Source organism: Lagopus leucura, unplaced genomic scaffold, assembly GCF_019238085.1.
Source record: "Lagopus leucura isolate 7727_CA_CO unplaced genomic scaffold, USGS_WTPT01 Super-Scaffold_100002, whole genome shotgun sequence".
NCBI lineage: Eukaryota > Metazoa > Chordata > Aves > Galliformes > Phasianidae > Lagopus > Lagopus leucura.
Genome location: NW_024962263.1, coordinates 1,854,068 through 1,875,387, shown reverse-complemented (window position 1 = coordinate 1,875,387; position 21,320 = coordinate 1,854,068). Strand labels below are relative to the sequence as shown.

Sequence of the window (21,320 nt, the reverse complement as noted above, 5' to 3'; positions counted from 1 at the left end):
TTTACATACAGAGTCTGTGATTTGCATGTAGAGAATGTGTGGCTGGGTATCTGTCTACCAATTTCAAAAGCACATTTTGCTTTTATCTGTGTCTCTGGGCTTGTTCATTATTTGTTAATTTTTTTTATTCCACTTTTGTGACTGTGGCAGTATTAAACTCAAGCATTCCAAATGATTCACTGAGGTCCCAAATTATATGATTTACTTAAAAAAAAAAAAAAAGGGCTTAATGTGCTTTTTTTTTTTTTTTTTTCCTCGTTATTCTTTTGATTTATGGACTTTTGGATATTCTTGTTTTTTGCTTAAATAGATATTTTAGTCTAGCTGAAAGGATTTGGTCTAGAGAAAGGATAACTTTACTTGGGGGAATTTGAATTTCCCACAAAATCAGTGTTTCTGAAGATGGAGAAGGACCATCACAAGCGCAGCAACACCATTTTTGCTGAACTGTGTATTTATGGCAAGCTTTTGTGTTTATTGCAAACCAGAGGAAATTCTTCAGACAAAGCAAATGCTGAGCTGTTGGGGCATGGCCCGGTAAGACAGAGACTTTTGGCCAAGTGCTGGTAACCAGTTCCCAGGACTAGCTGGTGTTAACTTGGGCAGCAGAGGGAGGGGACAGGGGAGAACCTATCCAGGCTTTTCGTCTTCCCTGCTCTATTCATGCTGTGTAGAGGCATCTTCAAGCTCCAACAAGTTGAGTCTGCCACCATGTGGCACCAACTTTCAGTTGTGTAGGTCTGCTTGGAAACTTGTCTCAGTAAACCATTTTGTTTGTTTGATTTAAATCCTCCCAGCTTTCTTCTGACTGCTTCTCAGTTGTTTAGACACCCCTGTGAGCTCCTTATTAATGGTCTGCCCTCATGAGCTCATTTCAGCACCATGTGATACTAAATTCAGAACAAGCAGAGATGCAACATGAGCCACTTGCTGCTGCCATTCCTGCGGCAATAGGTACTTGTTCTGTCTCTAAACCTAAGTCAACAAATGAAGCATTTCCTATGCAAATCTGTCTCTGAATGTTATGTTTCAGGATGGTTATGTTGTGTATTATCTGTCCGTGAGCATGATGATGACTTGTGCTCTTGGAGCTCAGTGTGAGGAATGCCAAAGCTCTGCACAGTGAAGCAAATTGCTCTGCATGCCAGTAAGGCACAGCCAAGTCTGGGGTGGGATGCAGCATTTGTTTTAACAGCTCACAGCCAGGTTGCTCAATTGTCAGACAGGAAATTAAAAAAAAAAAAAAAAAAAAAAAAAGGTCCTCTCAGAGGTGAAATATAAAGTGAAATACAAAGCAAGTATATTTCTCAGACCACAAGTCAGCGGGACCTGCGGACCTGCGCTGTTTTCTTATGCTTCTGAAAAGCGTGCAAGGATTTTAAACAGCCATCCATTTTAACATGAGACATATAATAAGCAATAAATCATAACCATATTTGCATTTGGTGTACAGTTGAAGCTGGGACGAACTTAGCAGCATGTTAGAAGGTTCAGCAGCCCTGTGGTTTCTCTGGTTTATGCCTTTGTTTCTGAAGTTCAGTGGAAGGCATGAAGTCTCAGCCACCTCGGCTACGTCACTTGTTTTACTTGAGCTGCTGGAAAGCACTTTCCGCTTTGCTCCTTGGGGCAGCAGCTTCTGCTGCTGTCATGCCACTGTCTTCAGTAGGTGACTTCGTTCTGTGACACCTGGTGAAGGAGCAGGATTCTTCTCTTTTCAAGACCAGCAGTGGTTCCAAAGCCCTTTGCAGAGCTGCATAGCCAAGAGCAAAAATGCTTGCGAGTGTTTTGCAAATGACCTTGCACACTTAGCAGATCATGCGGTGAAAGTGTAGTGTCAATTTAATTCCCAAATGCACAACCATCAAAATAGGGCTTAAACACCTTTGCAGAGTTTAATAGAAGTTTTTGGCTTTGTTTCCTCTCTGCCTATATTCCAGTGTGCTGCCTAATATCTTTTCTTTTTCTACCCTGTAACTTGATAAATCTTTCTGCTAAAGGCAGAAGTCAGCCAGACTCGATAATCTGTTTATGATTTAATCACATTGTGTATCTGGCGTATGCAAAATAAATCACAATTCATCTGTTTTCTAATCTGATTTATGTAGGACGTAGTTACATTGAGCAAGTTCTTTACAGTCTCACACCGGGTTTTCTGAACCTGCCTCGAAACAATCATCTCTCTTTACAACATTTTGAATGAATGCTGTAAGATTTATTATGATACGGAATGGAATGGGACAGATTTTCAGTTGGTGGAAAATTCAATCAGAGGGAAATGCACCAATGTATATTTAATATGAAGATCTTTTCTTTCTCTTTCTCTCCCCTTCCTAGTGGAGCAGCTCATCTCCCTTCCACGTGATGCTTGCTAGTTGAAGTAGTTTTCAAATTGATAAAGTCTGCTTGCAGCAACTAGATTTCACTTTACCACCACACAGTTTGCTAGGTGATTTTTTTTTCTTTAACCACATTTAGCTGCAGGAAATTAAGTGTGTGGTGAAGATAACCTAACATAGGAAATAGCTCTTACAGCCCCAGCCAGTGGCACTGTCAAATGCATCACTCTGCTTCCTTTATCAGGAAAACTGTCATTAATTGTCAATTTATAACTGGTCAGGTGGTAGTTTGGAATTTTGATGATAGATTGCAGACCAGCAGCAAACGTATCTTTATTTTCATGCTTTGTTTGAAAACATGAAATTCATAAATTAATTACACTGACATTTTCAGATGCTAATCTGAAAGTGTGTTGCGTTGGTTATTTTAAAAGGTCTAATTAGTCATGGAACTATTACATGGTTCCCTAAATTGTAAAAAATATCTGTCTGCTCTTGTGGGCTACATGCTGCCAATTAGAGCAGGCCTTTTTAATGTTATGTTAATTTTTTTTAATTGGATAGATGTTGTGTTTTCAGAAGAAAAAAAAAAAGAAAAAAAAAAAAAGTCCATGAAGTGAGAATTTACTTAAAATCAGAAACATCTGTTTTAAAATGTATGGTGATCATCACCAGGAGAGATACAGCTGTTTTGCTCCATGCCTTGTCACTCATCATTACTCAAATAAGGCTTGTCCAGATTTTGTTTTAGAGATTTTCAGACTAAAGAATGTGTACCTAGAGCATAGACAAGGAAGAGTGGCTTTAACAGTGGCCAATTGCCTACAATTTTTAGGTGGCTCTTAGCTCTTTTGCTGTGCGTCCAGTAGCAGAAGAGCATGCAAGAAGTGCTAGTGCCTCTCCTGGACACCATTTGTTGCCTACCTAAAAGCTTGCCTGCACGAATTGTTCATTCTTAGTGCCTTGAGCAGTGCCTCGCTGTGCAGGAGCATGGACTTGAGTCAAAACACCCATCTCCTTGTCCCCAAGGTGGGCCCTGTCTGTTCTGGGCAAGGCTGGGGAGCAGAGCAGCAGGAAGCTTGGAGTGTGTGTAGCTCTGGGCTGTATTGTCTCCAGTGGGCCCTCAGAGGCTCCAGCTTTCTCTTGCCAGCCAGAGCAGCATGACTGGCTGCAATGGCACAGATGGAGTATGTGGAAAGTGTTAGCTGTGAGATAATGACTGACTGAGTGTAAAGCAGCCACCGTTTACAGAAATTTAGTTACAGAGGTTGGGGATTTCGGTAATGCATGTAGTGCTTGTTTCGTAGACATTCAAGTTGTTTGGGGATTTCTGTAATGCATGTAGTGCTTGTCCATAGGCATTCAAGTTACTCAAACAGGCAAATTTATAGGCAGTGAAGAAGATAATGTTGAAAATCTTGGCACCACCTTAAGTCCCATGAGTGCACACGCACTTGTACTCCAGCAGATACAAATGAAATATGCTGGTGATAAGTACTGGATAAACATTACAAAATGAAATGAAATGGATACGTGCCTGTAACAAATGTACCCAGCACAGAAGCTCTGCTGCATCCTCTCCCTCCCAGCCAGCTTCCTGTGGTCATTGTCATGCTGCTCATACCACTTTGGCACCAGCGCCTGAGGGCAGGGCAGGGAGCTGGTACACCCCAGCCACCAGCCTCTGACTGGGCTCCAGATCATTAAGCTTACTGCTTTGATTTTAAGATCAATACGTTGGTGTACTTTTTCAACATTTGTTCATTTCTTTCTCATTTTCCCCGGAGCATCTGTGTGGCATTTCTTGCAGCTGAGCTCTCCTGCCAATGTTTTCAAGTGTGGTTTTACTCTGGATGTGGGTTTCTAAGAATGACGCTCCCTCCCTATTGCATACAGTCAGTTCTGCTTGCTTTTGTGATAGTAATGAGTCCTTAATATTTTAGTAATTGCTGAGTCAATACAGAGCCGGAAGAGTGAGCTTGATTTTCTTCTGGCTCGTGCGTCATCATTGGTGGGATGTGTAACCACGTTTTGACTTCGGGTCTTGCTTCCCTGTGGTGTGTGAGAGACCGGCTTTGCTTTGAGACCCTGTGAGATGTTCTCTTGTTTGCAAGAAAGCTGGGAAATGCCCTTCTTGTTATTGCCTGTAAACTATGCAGATTTGTTTAAATCTATTGGATTAGTTAAATGTATAACTTCTCCAGAGCTGGTTTGGCATTGTCTTTCGCAGCTGAAATACTCTCCCCTAAGTTCCTCTCCGTCTTTCTGCCTACTTTTTGATTCAAGAATTAATATATTAAGATGTTTGTAAGCCGCCTCTTAATGTTTTCCCATTTTATTTACAAACTATCTTTTATTTACAAAGCATCTGGGCTATCAACTAAGTTCAACCCATAAATCTTCATAAAATAACCATTACTTCCCAAATTACTCATGTCATGTCATTATCCATTGTGATGACATTTTGAATGTAAGATGGTGAAGGATGAACTGTGAAACATGGTCTCTAAAGTAATAGTGCTGGATGCTTGTGGTTTGTGATATTGTACTTGATGCTAATTTTTAATACTTTTTCCTTTCCATTATAGCCCATCCCTGCCTGCCCTTGATTGGCAGCTGCCATCTCACTCAGGACCTTATGAACTGCGTATTGAAGTGCAGCCTAAATCCCACCACCGAGCTCATTATGAGACAGAAGGCAGTCGAGGGGCTGTGAAGGCATCTGCTGGGGGCCACCCTATTGTACAGGTACCAAAATGTGCAGTGGAAGCACAGGTTGTTTGTCATGGCACTCTGTGATTAGCACCATGTATTCTCCAAATCTGAAAAGCGTGATAGGAGGTTTTCACATCCTCAGAGATTACTGTGTGTGAGCATGCCTGTGCAGTGTATTTTACATATTTTAAACTTAACAGACTAAGCTTTTATTACAGATAAGGCAATAGCATCTGTTTGCTCTCTTCCTTTCCTTCTCCTCACTGTTCACTCAGCAGTCTTAGCAATGTGAATGTGGCACAAATGCATTCTTGCTTTTTTGTGCATCAGTACACAAGTTGGAGATGCATAGCTGGAATGCTGTGACCATGGACCTGTCTGTGCAGTCAGATTCCGGACATGCAGTTTATACTGGAATCAGCTGGGGACGTGTCTCAGTACATTTAGTCCTGAATTTGTGGTTGGATCTAATCAGAGCTGTGAACACATGTTGGAGGGCAAAGCCATAGCAGCAATGTGGAAGTATGTCGCTGGTTTAGATATTGCAGTGTGCAAAGCATGGTTTCATGAGTTTGTTCTGTTTAGATCCTTAAACCCTTCTAGCCACTTTGGAAAATATCTGAGGAAGTCTGAATCCAGTTTCATGAATGCTACCAAGCTCTTCAGTTACTGTATATAAAAGCGTTTAATTTAATAACACTGTAAGCTGACCCTTAATTCAGTTACATGACTAGTCTCATTCATTTTTAAAGAGTTTTCTCAGGAGCAGGAAGAACAAGATTTAGTTGTTTAGAAAAAAAAAGAAAGAAGTGGGAGAGAGCTAGCTGTGCTTGTCCCTCCTCCATGGCTGCTTTCTTATCCCAGAGTTAACTTGTGAGTGCTCCCTGCTTGGGCTGTGAGTCTCCATGCAGGGGAGCCCAGGTATTTCCACTGCCCTAGCGCAGTGACCTGGCCCCACGGCCCCACGGCCCCACGGATGTCATGGCACCGTCTGTGGGAGTGAGGCACAAGCTGGCTCTGCGTTCAGCTTGGCTTTATGCCACAAATGTTCCTGTCAGAGGAGCGGTGTTAGGAAAGGCCGGGTGGCACAAGGGTGATCTGCAGGGCCCGTGTGTGTCTGTTTGTTTGCGTTAAAGCTCTCTTAGCAAGCACACAGCTCGGAGGAATGCTGCCAGTTCGAAATGACATTCAGCAGGGAGTGCCATTACAGATTTTGTGTACTGGTGCGGCAGCTAAAAACGGAAAGTGTGGCAGAGTTGTCAGCAGCAAACACAGTTTGCTCTTCATCTCTGCCAAAACCCATCAGTGACATGGGATTATGGAAGTGATCTGCTGAAAGACTAAAGGTTTTAGCGCAACACTTGTGAATTATATTAAAGAGGGTTTTGTGACAGTGCACTTGATGACAATTAATACCTACTCTGTCCGTGGCTTGATGCAAGGAAATGTAAATGGGGACACATCAATTCACAGTGGCCTGCCTGACATTTACAGTTTCCTACGTGCTCTTCAGAAAGACTGAATGTGATGCCAACACTTAATTGGACTAAGTGCATCCAGACGTTTCCCCTATCATCCTCTGTCCCAGCCTGCAGGGAGTGTGCGTGCAGCTTTCAAACACAGTGTCCGAAGAGAGGAGAAGGGAGGAAGCTGTGGATGGGCATTAAGGGAAAAGGGAGGAAGCAGCCAGTCCAAGCCATGTCAATTGACTCTGCCGGTTTAACAAAGACTGATGTATGTTTTTGTACTTTTACTACAACCTGAACATCTTTTTCTACGAAAAGAGAAAAGTTAAAAAGTGGGCCAGAGAAAGCTGCTCCATACTGACACTGTCATCCCAGCCAGAATTATCTGTTTTAGGAAAAACTTAACAGCTTTTGATTCAGACCAGAAATGGATGAATGTCAAAAAAAAAAAAAAAAAAAAGAAAATGCTTGCAAAGAAATAAAGGAAGAGGAGGTAATCTGGGGAATAACTTCTGATAATTCTGCGACTGACTGAAGCTGTAAAATGCAGCTCTGAACCGACATATTTCCAGGTGTAGCAAGTGTTTGTGTCAGGGGTTTTACTCAATTCAGTCATACAGAAAGGAGTCCAAGCTTCCAAGCTCGCCCTCAGGTGAGGACTACTGCTGACCCGCTGTAGCAACAAGCCCGGCAGGCTCTGTGGGCTGCCCAAAGAGGCACACTCCTGTCCCTACTGCTGGGAAGTGACACTTGCTTTTGCCATCTCTCCATCAGCTGCCTAGGGCTTGCTTACAGGGGACTCCTGCGGGCTGTCTCCCAGTCTGCTTCGTGCCAGCAGGATTTCCTTTGGATGTTTCTCTGAGGGATGGCTGCACCCTCCTTTCTGCGCTTAGGAGCGTAAAGTTGCCCGTGAGTGCTTTTGCTGAGTCCTGTAGCATGATATTCCCCTCTCACATGTTTTCCCCATGCCTGTGCGGACATTTGGCTGCCGCAGCAGCCCTGAACTGTGTTCTTGATTGCTAAGCATTTTGAGAGTGAGGGGAGCTGGCTCACCTAGGAGGCTAAAAATGCTGCAGAGCACTGGCAAACGAGGGGTGCTGGGGAGCAATGCTGGTGAGCTCATGACTGGCACTAGCTTTTATCCGCTGGCTTGTGGAAGTATTTTGCTGCTTGTAATTTCCTCTGGTGATTTCAGACTGGGGTACTCTCCCCCTCTAAGTCAGCGTCCAGCCAGTGCCCCACTGGGCTGCAAGCATCACACGGTGTCAGGTGAGGCTAGTTAGACCTGGGGGTCTGACCACTCTGGGAGTGAAATCAGGCCTGCTAGCCTGAATATGTTTAAAAAATTCTTTAAACATCTTAAATATTTCTTCCATTTGGACTTGTCTTCCATTCTTCATTTTAAAAGTGGCGATGAGCAGTTGCACAAGATGGGGGTTACATTCCAGCCAGGTATGATTCTGCTTTAGCTGCAGGTAAGTCATCTGCAGATAAAAGCTTGGGATCCATGGGAAGTGATGGCACCAGATTATAAATATATGGTCTGCAGTCACTCTAATTAATAACTCCTCTTAGGGATAAGTCAAGTACTTCGGCTGCTTGAGATGGAATTTTTACAAGCAGGGTGTGGTATATCTGTGAGATAAAGTCCAAATACTCAAGAATGTTTAATTAAAGCATATGAATTACTCCCATAGGAGAGTGGAGTAAAAGGTGAAAGAAAAAAATTCACAGAATAGTCAAATAAGCACATTCAAAAGTTCTGATTATGATTTAATTTATTATTTTTTTTTTTACATAAAATATGCCAGGAATTTTCTCCTCATTCCATCTCAGTATGAGATAGATAAATCAGTCAGGAAAGGGGGAGAAAATGATTTGTAGGGGTGGGTATTTCTGTTGTTTTTTTTTGTTGTTGTTGTTATCCAGATACCTAGCATTGGCCTGGATTTGTGTTCTTATTGGAAAAAATGTGTTAACACTGAAGATACAGTGAATGTTGCTTTGCTTTTTGCTGTATCATGTGCTCTGTAGCCGGACGCTACATGCTGCCTGTGGTTTGTGTGCTCCAGTGCAGAATTTGATCTTTGACTGAGCCTGTGAACAGATGAAAAGCCTAAACTCCCTAATTTTATAGGTTAAAATAAATAAATAAATAAGTGAAAGATTTGTCTGCTGATTTGCACTGTCAAAATATCTGTGCCAGGAGACCTGCACAAAAGAATTGGGTTGTGTCTTCTCTGCAGAAGATCTCAAAACATAGAATCACAGAACCATGGAGTGGCTTCGATTGGAAGGGGTCTTGAAGATTATCTAGTTCCAACCCTCTGCCATGGGCAGGACTGCCATCCACTAGACCAGTTTCCCCAGGGCCCCATTCAACCTGGCCTTGAACACCTCCAGAAAAGGGGCAGCCACTGCCTCTGGAGTGGCACTGCAATGGCTGTCCAGGGAGGTGGTGGAGTTGCTGTCCTGGCTGTGTTCAAGAGGCGTCTGGATGAGGAGCTGCGAGATCTGGTTTAGTGCTTGTGGTAGCAATGGTGATGGGAGGATGGTTGGACTAGGTGATCTTGTAGGCCCTTTCCAACTTTGTGATTTTATGATTCTATGATTTTTTTCACTGGCCTCCACCTGTACATGAAGACTCTTGCTGTGATCATCCAACCAATTCTTTATCCACCAAGTAGTTCACCCTTCAAATCCATATATCTGCAATTTGGAGATACGAGTGCGATGCTGGACCTTACCAAAGGCCTTGCAGAAGTCCAGCAGCTGGCTACCACAGATACCCATCTGAGTCCTTTCAGCTTCAAGACTCAAGAGCTATGAATATCTTGCGTGAACCCCTTACAGAATATCAAACCATTGTAACTTCAGGGGTCTGTAGTCAGTCCAGTGAGCTACAAGTGTGTTCTAATTGGGGTATTATGTTTGAACCTCACAGCCTCATGTACCACTGCATCACACATAATACTTCACAAATAGTTGACAGCATGAGGTAATAGAGCTGTGCAGTTACACAAACAGTATGGGTGGGAGAGAGAAATAAACAGCTAAAGGAAAGGACTGGAAAGTGGTGTTCGTAGCTGATGACAGGAAGGAGATGAAGGGATAAAGCCTCTTCCAGGCAGAACAGGGCAAGTCCTTCCCAGCAATGCAGTGAGCTTGTGGTGAGCTTGTGCTTCATTTTTAAGCACGCAGTATGGGATGTCTCACATACCTGGAGTACGTGCATAAGTGCTTCCTTGGTAGGGGACCCAAAACACTGTGAGTTTGTTTCTAAGAGGCAGGGTCACCACCATTTCTGGGTGAGTCAAGGGAGCTGGAGGAAGAACAGTCCGTGGTTGATTCAGCTCCTGGCAGCCTGATGCCTGACCAAAAGGAGTGGATGTAGAAAAAATCGTGTTAACCAATTTCCCTTTACCACTGTTCATTGGTCAGAGCAGAGCAAAGCCATATTCTTGTTAGTAAAAGAAGATTTAGTTAGTTGTACCAGAGTGGACTTCTGTTCTGTGCTGTTTTTAACTTCTTTATAGAAGAGTGTCACCCTATTATCCAGATGGAAATATAATCCTTTCTTATAGAAGAATATAAAAACACTAGCAAGCACCTGTTAGCCAGGTTGCAACTAATAGCACAAAGCCATGCGACCATACAACAAATCAAACAAGGAGCCTATGTTTTATTGCCTTCCTTTGGACAGCCTTATTCTTCATAAGAATAAATCTAAGCAGAATGGCTTTCTCACTTCTTGCATCTGTATAGTTAACACTAACCTCAAACTAGCAGACAGATAATCAAAACTGAAAAGTAGAATGATATGGCAGATGTTTTAAGGCTGTTATTGCTTCTATAAATCCAACAAATGGAAGAAAGCCCACTGAAAGTATTTTACCACAGCTTTTCATCATTAGAAGATGATATTTTGGGAAGAAGGGAGTTTCTCTTTTTTGGTATTTTATATAAAGCTTGGTCCCACTGGGCACTTCCATATAGGTAGCTTATGGCTTACTTAGGAAGGGCCAAGTCCAGAAGGGAGCCACTCTGGAAAGAGTGTTGCTGTCAGCCAGTGAGAATTTAATGACCCTGAAAATGCAACTTCAACTCTGATTTATGAGTGATCTTCGGGACAGGCTTCTGCTGTTTAGAGCATCAGCCCTTTGCAAGTGAATAAACAAAATTTCCACCAGCCAGCGCTCGGGTGATGCACTCCACTCTCCTTTTAAAATGATACCTCACCCATGCTCAGCCTGGCTGATGCTATAGGACATATCCTGACTGTTTGGATGACAAGATATTTAATCTGGTTTTCCAGCCTGAAGGATTTAGAACAGCTTGCTGGGTTTGCCTTCAGTTCACACTCACTGGCAGCTCCAAAAGCACGGTTTAGTGATGGTGTTTGAAGGCTAGTCGTGTGCTTGGAATGGCCTCTGCACCTCAGCACCTTTGAGTCTTCTTTTTTTCATGTAGGCTCCTCTCCTCCATTTCTTGCTTACCACATAGATTGCTGTTGCCTGGGACGCACACTGTCCCTGTTAGCACAGAGCTAAACACTGCTAGTATTCTGGCCCTGTGGTGACAGCGACAGGACCCGAGGGAATGGCATGGAGCTGTAGCAGAGGAGGTTCAGGTTGGATATCTAGAAAAAGTTCTTAACTGAGAGGCTGATTGAGCCCTGGAACATGGCCTGAAGTTGAAGGAGTTCAAGAAATGTTTGGACAGTGTTCTCAGATGTAGGATTTGAATTTATGTGCTGCTCTGCAGAGCCAGGAGTTGGACTCAGTTATCCTTGTATGTCCCTTCTAATTCAGGATATTCTATGTTTCGGTCATTCTGTGGCATCTGTCCTCTGGCAGTTACTGATAAGATGCAAACTGTGTCGTTGCTGTTTCATGGTACCTCTTTTACATGGATGAGTGAATATTTTCCATCCTGGCTAGACCTAGCAAAGAAGTAGAGGAGTCAACTTTATCTCATAGAACCATCTCTTCTGCTCCCCTTGTCTGATGGCTTTGGTGATGAACAGCTCGCATACTCTAAAAGTCTGGAAACAACGTGATGCAAGTCTTTGTAAGGCCAAGAAAAAGTGAGCATAAAAGTAGTAGTCTTCATTTTCTTTTGCCTCATTCACATTGTCCTCATCTGTCATGCTACATCAGTGAAATGCTTGCAACATATAAGATTTTTTTGGAATGCTGTCTGAAAGGGTGATTTATCATGATTTTGGAAGCATTACTTTAAAAAGTGTATTGCTGCTCACCAGGGAAGAATCAGGACTCAACCTTGACTTGTTTGAGTGCTGTGCTTTTCTTGTCCTTCCTTTCCTCCCCTCCTTCTCACCTGTTTAATATTGCATAGCCCTTGCTAAAGTTGTAAATGCCATATCTCATGCTCCATTGCTGAATTTTCTTTCTAGAAGCTGCCGTTCACCTTTATCACAAGTGGTCAGATCTAAAGATAACAAACAACAACAAAAAAAAATCTGTCCCCTCTCTGTTCCCTGCATAACAAAGCAAGGTGAAAGTGTTTTTGTGGGTGTGGGACTGTCCTCCAGTGGTAGTGGTAGTGGTCAGTGAAGACAGAAACAAAAGAAGGTGAATATAATCAGTGGCTGACATAGACAATTTCCTCACAGCAGTGCATTTGGAAAATACCTACACAAACTGGGCATTTGTGTTACTGCTGCTAAGGGTGCTGAGAACGTGCTTGCAGAACTGTGCTCCCAAATTCCTTTCTTTGTGCTCACTTTTGAGATGTAGTAGAGCCCAGGAGCCTGCAGTGTGATCTGTCCTCCTTTAAAGTGTTCCTTTTAAAAAATGGTTGTGATGTAAAAACAAAATTAGCACTTGTTTAATTCATGCTCTAATAGATGGGCGTCCAACCTTTTGGCTTCACTGGGTGAAGAGGAAATGTCTTAGGCTGTGTGTACCTAAGTTGCTCTGAAACTAATGCCTCCTATTTATTTCCATGGAAACTACAACTATTGTGCAAAGAGCACAAAAACACTATTTGGCAGAGAAAATTCTCACTTACAGAACACTATTTTTCTATATAGTCACCACCATTAGCTGTGCATTTTCACCAGCCATTAACAAGGGCCTGCATGCCATGCTCATAAACATCTGCACCAGAAAAGGTGACCCACTGTTGCTGTCACCTCTGCTGGAATGCACCACCCGCTGCCTCCCTGTTCTCACGTCCACTTTTTGGTCTCCATGAATGTTCAGCAGGTGTCAGTGAATGTCAGTCGGTGCCCTTTTTTCTGTGTGGAGGAATTCAGTGACACGTCTTTGCTCCATACACACGTCCATGTCAGACCTCACTTTGTCAGACTCTGCTGCCATCTGTCACACAGCAACAACATGTAACGGAGTGTCAGTGGGAAGATGCAGCCTCTGTTGCTATACCACCAACATCTGCCTCGTGGGCCAGCATAATAAAACAGGAGGCATTACTTATGGAGCAGCCCTTATAAAATATACAATATCGTTAATGTATAACTTAAAAAAAATAATAATTTTTAATATTTTGTTTAAAACATTAAAAAAAAAAAAAAAAAAGGAGGAACAGAACCAATTGAAGTAGCAGGGTGTTTGATCCCGTTTGTGCGAACCCAGCACATCAGGGCGGTTCTGAAGGGGCTGCAGTTCTTAGTGCTCAAGGTGTTCATTGGAGACTGTCGATGAAATTTTACTCTTGTGTGCTGTGTTTAGAATGTGCATGCTGCCCAGAAGTGATGGCTTGAGTCGGTTGTGATTGTGAAGCAAAGGATATTCTTCTCTCTTATCTAAGTATGTGCTTAGGAGTTGCTTACTGTAGTTAATTTAGCTGATTTTAAGAAAATAATTTGAATGGGTAAGAGATTGAGGACTGGGTTTAAAATGATTTTGTAGAGAGGTTCAGCAGTGGTCACCCAGGCACTGAGCTGAGCTTGAGGCACATTTACTAATTCAGTTGACTGCAGTTTTGGTTGCAATTTAGAAGATCTACACCAATGTTATCAATCAGCAAATCCGCTCCAGACTTGTCAGATTATTGCACATTTATATGGGCCCAAAAGCTGAAACAAAACACAGTTAAAATTAAAATGCAGCTCTACCAAAAGCCAGATGCTTCATTATGAGCTGTGCTAACCTACCTGCCAAACACTGCTAACCTGTATGAGGCAAGTGATTAATTTTTTACAAGTCTGCTTCAGCAACTAGACATCTGTCCTCTATTCCTAAAAGTAATATCTCAGGGCAAACAATTTATTTTCCTTCTTAGTACTCCAAATTACACAGAACGCCACAAAAATTATATTGAGTGCATTCTGTATGAAGGTATTGTGGGGCCAGCTCGTATTTTAGATCGCTTTCACATCAGGGTTACTCCTTTGGAATAATTTCTGGTTTATACTCTCTAATTTTTGTATTCAAAAAGAGTAAAATCACATCTGTACTACACCTTATAATCTGGAGTGTCGGTATATGTGGTAATAATGTAGATTTTCCATTTTAATCAGTCATTGTTCCAACTAACAGACTGAATCGGTGGAAAATATGGTGTCAGATTACTCAGTTGCTCTCTAGAAGTACATTGCAGCTTTCGTGATGAGCAGGGGTTTATCTCGACTTTCCCCATGAAGAACAGCTCAAGAGATGTTCTTTGATACATGCTATGAAAGAGATGATCCATTACATCTGCTATATAAATATATAGAAGTGAAGTATGTTGTCTGCTGTCAGTGGAGCAAAATCAAATAAACTTTCCCTCTCTCCACATGTGTAAGGAACAATTCAGCAGTTGTATATTTTCACTAAAACAATTGAAATACACTAGTGATCAATTTACTTGCACATAGTAAAAATAATACAGGTTGCAGACAGATTTGTAATATGGATTTTAAACACCTGTTTTTAATGTTTCAGTACCCAATAAAACAGAGAAACTCCTGCATGTGGTTTGCATGCAGACATAATGTACGTTAAGGATTAAAAGTCTACTCCATGGGTTTCAACTGGAGCCACAATAAAAGTAAACAACACTTGCAGGCATGGCACTGCTATACTTTTGGGTGTTCCTCAACATTTCAGCTACCTACAGCTAAGTCCCCTTCAACAAGTTTTGTTCTTTGTTACATTGGTAATATAGTGTCACCACCAAAAGCTAGTCCCACTGATGTTAATAGGAAAAATCCTATGTGTCTCACTGGAGAGAGCCATCCTCCCTTCCCACTCAAAATCATACTTGTGCAAAAATACAGTTCTGTGAAAAGTAAGAGAAAACAGGCAAGCAAGACTGAGCAAAGTGATCCTTCTGTTACAGTGCAGCAGAGCACAGCTGTGCATCCTTAAATTTTAATAAAGTGGGATTAAAGGTTTAACGTGAGCTTGAGTTTTCTACCAAACAAGTCTATGTTCATAAAGTGGCGTTGTTATTCCTTGTCACCCCGTTACTCAGCTGCAAAATGTGGATTAAGACACTTAACTGCTTTGCACTAGAGCTACAAGAGGGTGGGTATCATACATGAGCATGGGAGACTGCTAGCTGCCTGGAAACAGCATGAAAAAAGGGTTCAGGCTGCAGCATCTGTGCTCTGCCCTTGCAGGCCTCTTTGATGGTGTTCAGGATGTTTAATAGTTTTTCCTTCTTAAAAACCTGTGGATATCAGTTTCAGGGCTCGCCCCACCTGTACTTGTTTCCTTCTGGTGGTTTTCAGGTGAAAGCTGTTACCTGGATCCTCCTTTTCCCCAGTCCTTTTGATTTAGAGATTCTCCAGGATGATCTCATCTTTTGTTCTTCCATCATTATGCTCTCTCACCTGTCTGTGAACATCTAATTTCTGCATGAGGTCTCTGTGTCTCTGAAGCTTTAACTGGATGTCCTGATAGCGATTCAGGAATAATGGTGGTATGACCAAAATTCTCCTCACTTAGCAAAATCTTCCCGTTACTTTTCTCTGTCTTTGGGAGAGCTTCACCTTTCTTCATATTGTTTAAGTCTGTAATTTAGATCAGTCACTGAAGCCCGCTATATTTAGCCGGTTCCTGTTTCTGTGCCTGCATCAGAATAGCAGTATCAGCATATCATACATGTTCTGCACAGGTTATCCGTCTTTGCTGTACATAACAAGCCATTCATTTCTATCCTGTTGGCTCTCTGCCCATGAAAGGACAGTGGCTAGTGTCTAGGAAGCCCACAGCGTATTGTGGCTCTGAGAAAAGGTAAATAAATAGAAGGAAATGGGTTGGAAGAGGGATTGCGTTTCATTTCTGGAGAGCTGCTCAGAACTGAGAGCTGTACGTGAAACTCTAACCCTGCTTAGAGGCAAAGAGTTAGCCTGGACTTTTCATTCCCATCTCAGTGTGTTCATCTGAGGCTGTGGCATGATTTAGCACTGCCATGACAGGGATCTGAGCCTGAGATGATTGCAGCATGTAGGGATTAGGAGGCTTGAACAGAGCTGCATGGAAGAGCCTGTGCAGCAGCTGCCCATGCTTGCCTGGGGCCAGGACTACCAGCTCTTCAACTCTCCTGCGTATGCATGTGGGTACATAAGGCTTTGTTTACAAGCTGTGTTTTGGATGAGACTAACCATTGCCAAGGCAAGCATTGGTACACAGGGCTGCATACACTGGGAGGTTGCTGGCTAAGGGCGAGGGATGGGATGCTGCACGGGTGCTGCTAGCACTGCGCCAAACACAGTGGGCAGCACCAGGGAGCCACCCCCTCCCTGGAGATCCTCGCCTAGCATGTTGTTGTAATGATTGCTCTGGAAATAGTTTCAATATGTTTTGTAGTTCTGAGATGCTGTGTCTTGCATTGTTTGGCTTGAAAGCTGCTTGACTGGTTTTAGAGAGTGGCTATACATGCATGAGCACTAGTGTGATTTTTTTTTTTTTTCTTGGTGGAAAGTAGGAGATTCACAGCGTGTTTTTAATTAGAATTGCTCAGTTAGTGTTTCATTGCAGTGTGCTCTTTAGTTGAAAGATAATTTAATTTTCTTTGTTTTGGAAGATTTCGTGCTTGTCTGTGTGAAATGTCTTTATTTACTGTGCCTTGGTGTGCTTTGTGCATAGCTTTGATAGTGAGTAGAGTCAAAAACAAAAATTTCCCTGGGTTGTATTATTCTCCACCTGCTGTGGCTTTTAATACAGTTTCACTGCTGTATATGTATCGAGTGCCTTCATTTCTAGAAGAAAAAGACCAGAGAAAATTGGCACCGCATTCAGGTTAGATTTAACAGTAGAACTCATTGACTTGAAGAGGAATAGCATGTCTAGAAGCCAAATGAAGTGCTGAAGAAGGGTAACTGGGATGGGTCAGATTAGTTTTTCCACCTTGGATAAGTCCCCAGAAGATAACACTTGCTGGGGAGGGGGGAAGCCATACAAAACACTGCCACTCTTTGCAGAGCTCAGTGTTTTAACATCTTGTATCTCCTATGCCATAGAAGAGTATTTTGTTTGGTTGAAACAGAACGCAGTGCCATGCGGGCTTGTTTGTGTGTGTAACACTATTTAGATATTTAGATAGCAACTGCCATCACAGAATGCTTTAAAAGCTGCATAAAATACATAAATGCCTCCTCATATTTGCAAGAAATCATAAAATGACTTGGAATGGGTATATATTCTTTTTTACGTTTAGGGATGGCATTTATTGATCAATAATCCTTTAAAATTCTGCAAATATTTTCCAAATGGCTTTAACTTGAGTATTCAGCCTCCTCTCCTGTGATGATGTTGTTTTCATCACACGGGCCTTGTGTGTTGCATTTCATATTCTACAATAATAACATATTCCTGAATGTAGAACCAAATATAGTTACTGAATATAGATTGTAGATTATTACTGAATATAAAACGGCATGTGGTAGTAGAATTTTACACAAACTCCACCCATAGCTGAAAATATGAGCTGACAGGGACAAACAATTCAGACCACAACTTGCAGGCACATGTGCCAGCATCTAGGTATACACGTAATGTCAAGCACATGTCCTGAACACATCAAAGCCCCATTTCCTAATCCCTCTCGGTTGCGAGGAAAACCTTGAAATAAGTGAACTCGCATAGCCCCACTGCCAGCACAAAGAACAGTAGCTGAAATGGATGCACATTTGAGAGCTTTTTCCAAACAGCCAAACAGCACAGTGGTCATGCTGACAGTAAGCTATGGCTCTGCAATTTTGCTAGTGTAAATAAAGCTCCTGAAGCTCTCAGTGAAATGGATTTTACACATACAGTTGCTCTAGTCACAGGCCAGCATTAACTTAGAATCCGAGTAGCTAAGAGCAGATGTTTTTAGGGAATTCACATAATCGTAGGGGTTGGAAGGGACCTTCAGAGATCATCAAGTCCAACCCCAATTAATCTAATGAGTAGAAGAATTCTTCTGTTCCTCCAGTCTTGAGTACAATAAACTAAAATATGATTAAATTTGACCTTCAGCCTCCTATCTCTTCAGTTGTTAGCAAATGGTTTTTGCCCTGTTGTATAAGAAAGGTATGTAATGCAAATTTTAATTTAATATAATATCATACACAAAATAAAAGCAACAGCAAGGCACGCGAAATGTGCTTGAAGCTGCTCCAGAATTTCTGCTGTGCTCCAGATGTAAGATCTGGAGCACTGCTGGAATGAGTGGAACCACTGCAGTCCTTGTAGACGAGTGAATTTACTCCACAGATGAGTACCTCCCATCTGAGGGAGGGCTGTTTTGTCAGTCCCATCTCACCCGTGGGGAAGGAGCAGAGTGAGGCTGAGGTGAAGCTGGTACATGTGACCACCTATTTCCAGCCATGTGTTGCTGCTGAGGCCCACAGAAATCTGAGCGGAGGAACACAGTGAAGCACTGATCATGCTGGCTTTGGTATTTCCTTCTGGGAGCGCAGAGGGTTGCAAAGTACCACTGTTCCAGGAACACGCATCATATATGCTGTGGAGAGGCTACCAAAGATTGCATGTAATCAAGGAGGTGCCTACAGGTATAATAACAGCAAAATCACCTAACTCTCTCTAGGAACTCAACTGGCTATGATGCCTGTCTGAAGTGCCTACATACTAATTAACGAACACAGTATGGGGAATAAATGTGATGAGTTAGAGCTGTGAGTACAGTTGCAGGGAGATGGTCTTGTTGGGGTCATGGAGACATGGTAGGATGGCTCCTATGACTTGATTGATCATGACAGAAGGTAGAATTATCCTAAGACAGGAGGAAAGCACATCAGATTTATCTTCAAGGAGGGCAAGAAAAAAGACAAAGGCGTTTATATGCCAGTCTTGGGGAGAGTGACAGATGGAAACCATTTGCGGGCACAAGAACGAGAAGAAAATCATCAGCAGTAGTCGTGACTTCATCAAGAAGACATCCTTGACCAACTTGACAAGGTTCCACAATGAAATGAGTGACCCGATAGCTGAGAGGATGTTGTTCATCTGGACTTCAATAAGATCATTGACAGTGTCACTCTTAAGATCCTCAGACAAACTGTTGAGTTATGGGCTGATTGGGTTGGATGAGCAGGCAGTTAAATGTCTGAGTGGCCCAGAGGGGCCAGTAACTAATGGTGAAGACCAGGACTCAGTACTGGGTTCAGACTTGTTCAGCATCTTCATTAATGATCTGGATGATGGGACAGAGTGTACCTTCAGCAAGTCTGCAGATGATGTGAAACTGAGTGGCTAATACATCATAAAGATGTGTTGCCATACAGAGTGACCTGGACAGGCTAAAGAAGTGGACTGACTGATACCTCATGAAGTTAAACAAGGGGAAGTACAGAATCCTGCACCTGGGGAAGAGCAGTCTTAAGCAGCAGGATGTTCTGGCTGCTGTGCAGCTGGAAAGCAGCTTGGTAGGGCCTGGTGGACACCAAATTGAGCATAAGCCAGCAGGGTGACCTTGCCACAGAGACCAGTGCAGAAGTATTCTGGTCTACTTTATGTATTGACAGCAGGTCAAGGGAGGTGATTCTTCTCCTCCTGCTCAGCTCTAATGAGGCCACACATGAAGCACTGTATCCAGTTCTGGATTCCACAGAACAAGACAAAGATGGAGCAACTGGAGAGGGTCCAGCAGAGGGCCATGAAGATGTTGAAGGGACTGAATGGAGCATCTCACCTATGAGGAAAGGCTGAGAAAGCTAGGACATTCAGCCTTGAGAAGACTAAGAAGTGTCTTAACAGTGTTCACAAATACTTGAAGTGCGGGTGCAATAAATATAGATTTCAGTGTTTCCCAGTGACAGGACAAGAGGTGGTGCGCACGAAGTGCAAGGGAGGTGCTCCCTGAATGCCAAGAAGCAGTTTTTTTACTGAGCACAGTGACTGAGCACTGAATTGCTATCCCAGAGCAGTTCTGGAGTCTCGTTCAAAGGCTGTCTGGCCATGGTCCTGGGTAACTTGCTTTGGGTGTCTGCACTTGAGCATGGAGTTGGACTATATTTCCTGCAGAGGTTCCTTCCAGCCTTAGCCGTGGTTCAAGTTGATGGTCCTGTATCACTGCCATGAAAAGTTACGAGCGAATGCCCAAAATGCATGACAGTAAAGTGCAAAACATCATGTCTGTAGCAGACTGTGCCACTGTGGGAATGTTCTCACAGAAAGTATTCTGGATGTCTCTTCAGGTTAGGTGCGGTGCATCTTCCTTCCAGTATTGCCAGGGTTTGTGAGAGACTCATGCTTTGAACTGTGCCCCAGGTCGATTGCGGGGCAATTCTGTGTTTCAGTTTTATTTGGCTAAGCGTTGATGTCTTCAAGTGAGCTAATTGCTTTAGTTTTTCTCTGTCATCAGGGGAAAGCTTGTCATTATAGAGTTTAGGGAGCTATTAATTTTATTCTGGTGAGAACATCTGAAGTAGCTCAGGTAAGTCACGCCTTCAGAGTGCAAATTTCTTTTTGCTGGCTGTGAAGGCAGTCACGATTAACTACTTACTCCTCATGGTTGTCCAGCCTGTAGATGTTAGTTAGGTGGCATGAATCACCCAACTTTCCCCTGTTTATTTCTGGCTTGATGTGTTATATATAATTAGGTATCACTGGGCCTAGCAGGCTTTATAGCCTTACCAGTTAGCCAGGACTAAGATTTGCTTCTTAACTGAGATACCCAAGTTAGGTTTGAGTATGGTGGGGAGGATTGATGGCTTTTGAGACATTGGTGTTCCTATCTCAGGCTTGAGACTTAAGCCATGCCAGAGCCATGTTTAACTTCAACAAATTGATCTGAATACTGTCCTTGTTTGGTGTAAAAGCACACAGGTGCTGGTCACTGGTACTCACTGTGACTCCCTTTGAGAAGATGGTGTACCCTCAGTGTCCTCTTCAAATCCCATTCATGTAAGGACATCCTACTGCATCAACTGAAGTGAAGTGTCATCCATTTAAGGCAGCAAATAATCTCTTCTGCAAAGCTTTTATTTGCAAATTCGGTCATTTATATTTTCAGTGTTTTATTTATCTTATATATATCTTATTAGCTTTGAACAGGGCTGTGGTGTAAGCTTGTCAGTATTTGAGAGAAATTCTAGTGCAACAGTTGTTGCCAAATAATTCTGGTCAACATGGGTATTTAGAATGACTGCTTGAAAACTGTCCACAGGTCTTGACAAAGTGTGTCATAAGACTTTCTCCTACCTATTTGATTTACATGATGTTACAGATCACAGACCTTTCAGTTTATTCTAGCCCTGGTGGTCTGTTGGGCAGAGCTGCTCATGCTCATGCTGTGCTAGTTAGGCAATCTGGTCTGCTGTATCCATTCTAAAATTCCGTTCCTATCAAAATTAAAAGACCTAAAGACTACTTTGTTTCTAAGA

At 42.6% G+C, this 21,320-nt stretch overlaps 1 protein-coding gene across 7 annotated transcripts in view; it reads left to right on the top strand.

Annotated features, from left to right (window-relative positions):
* Nucleotides 1–21,320, top strand: part of NFATC1 (nuclear factor of activated T cells 1) — a 114,182-nt gene that overhangs the window by 12,491 nt on the left and 80,371 nt on the right. For all 7 annotated transcript variants that reach the window (XM_042869039.1, XM_042869042.1, XM_042869041.1 and 4 more), the window contains exon 3: nucleotides 4,925–5,084. In XM_042869039.1, coding sequence (XP_042724973.1) covers nucleotides 4,925–5,084 — 160 coding nt within the window. The remainder of the gene's footprint in view (nucleotides 1–4,924; nucleotides 5,085–21,320) is intronic.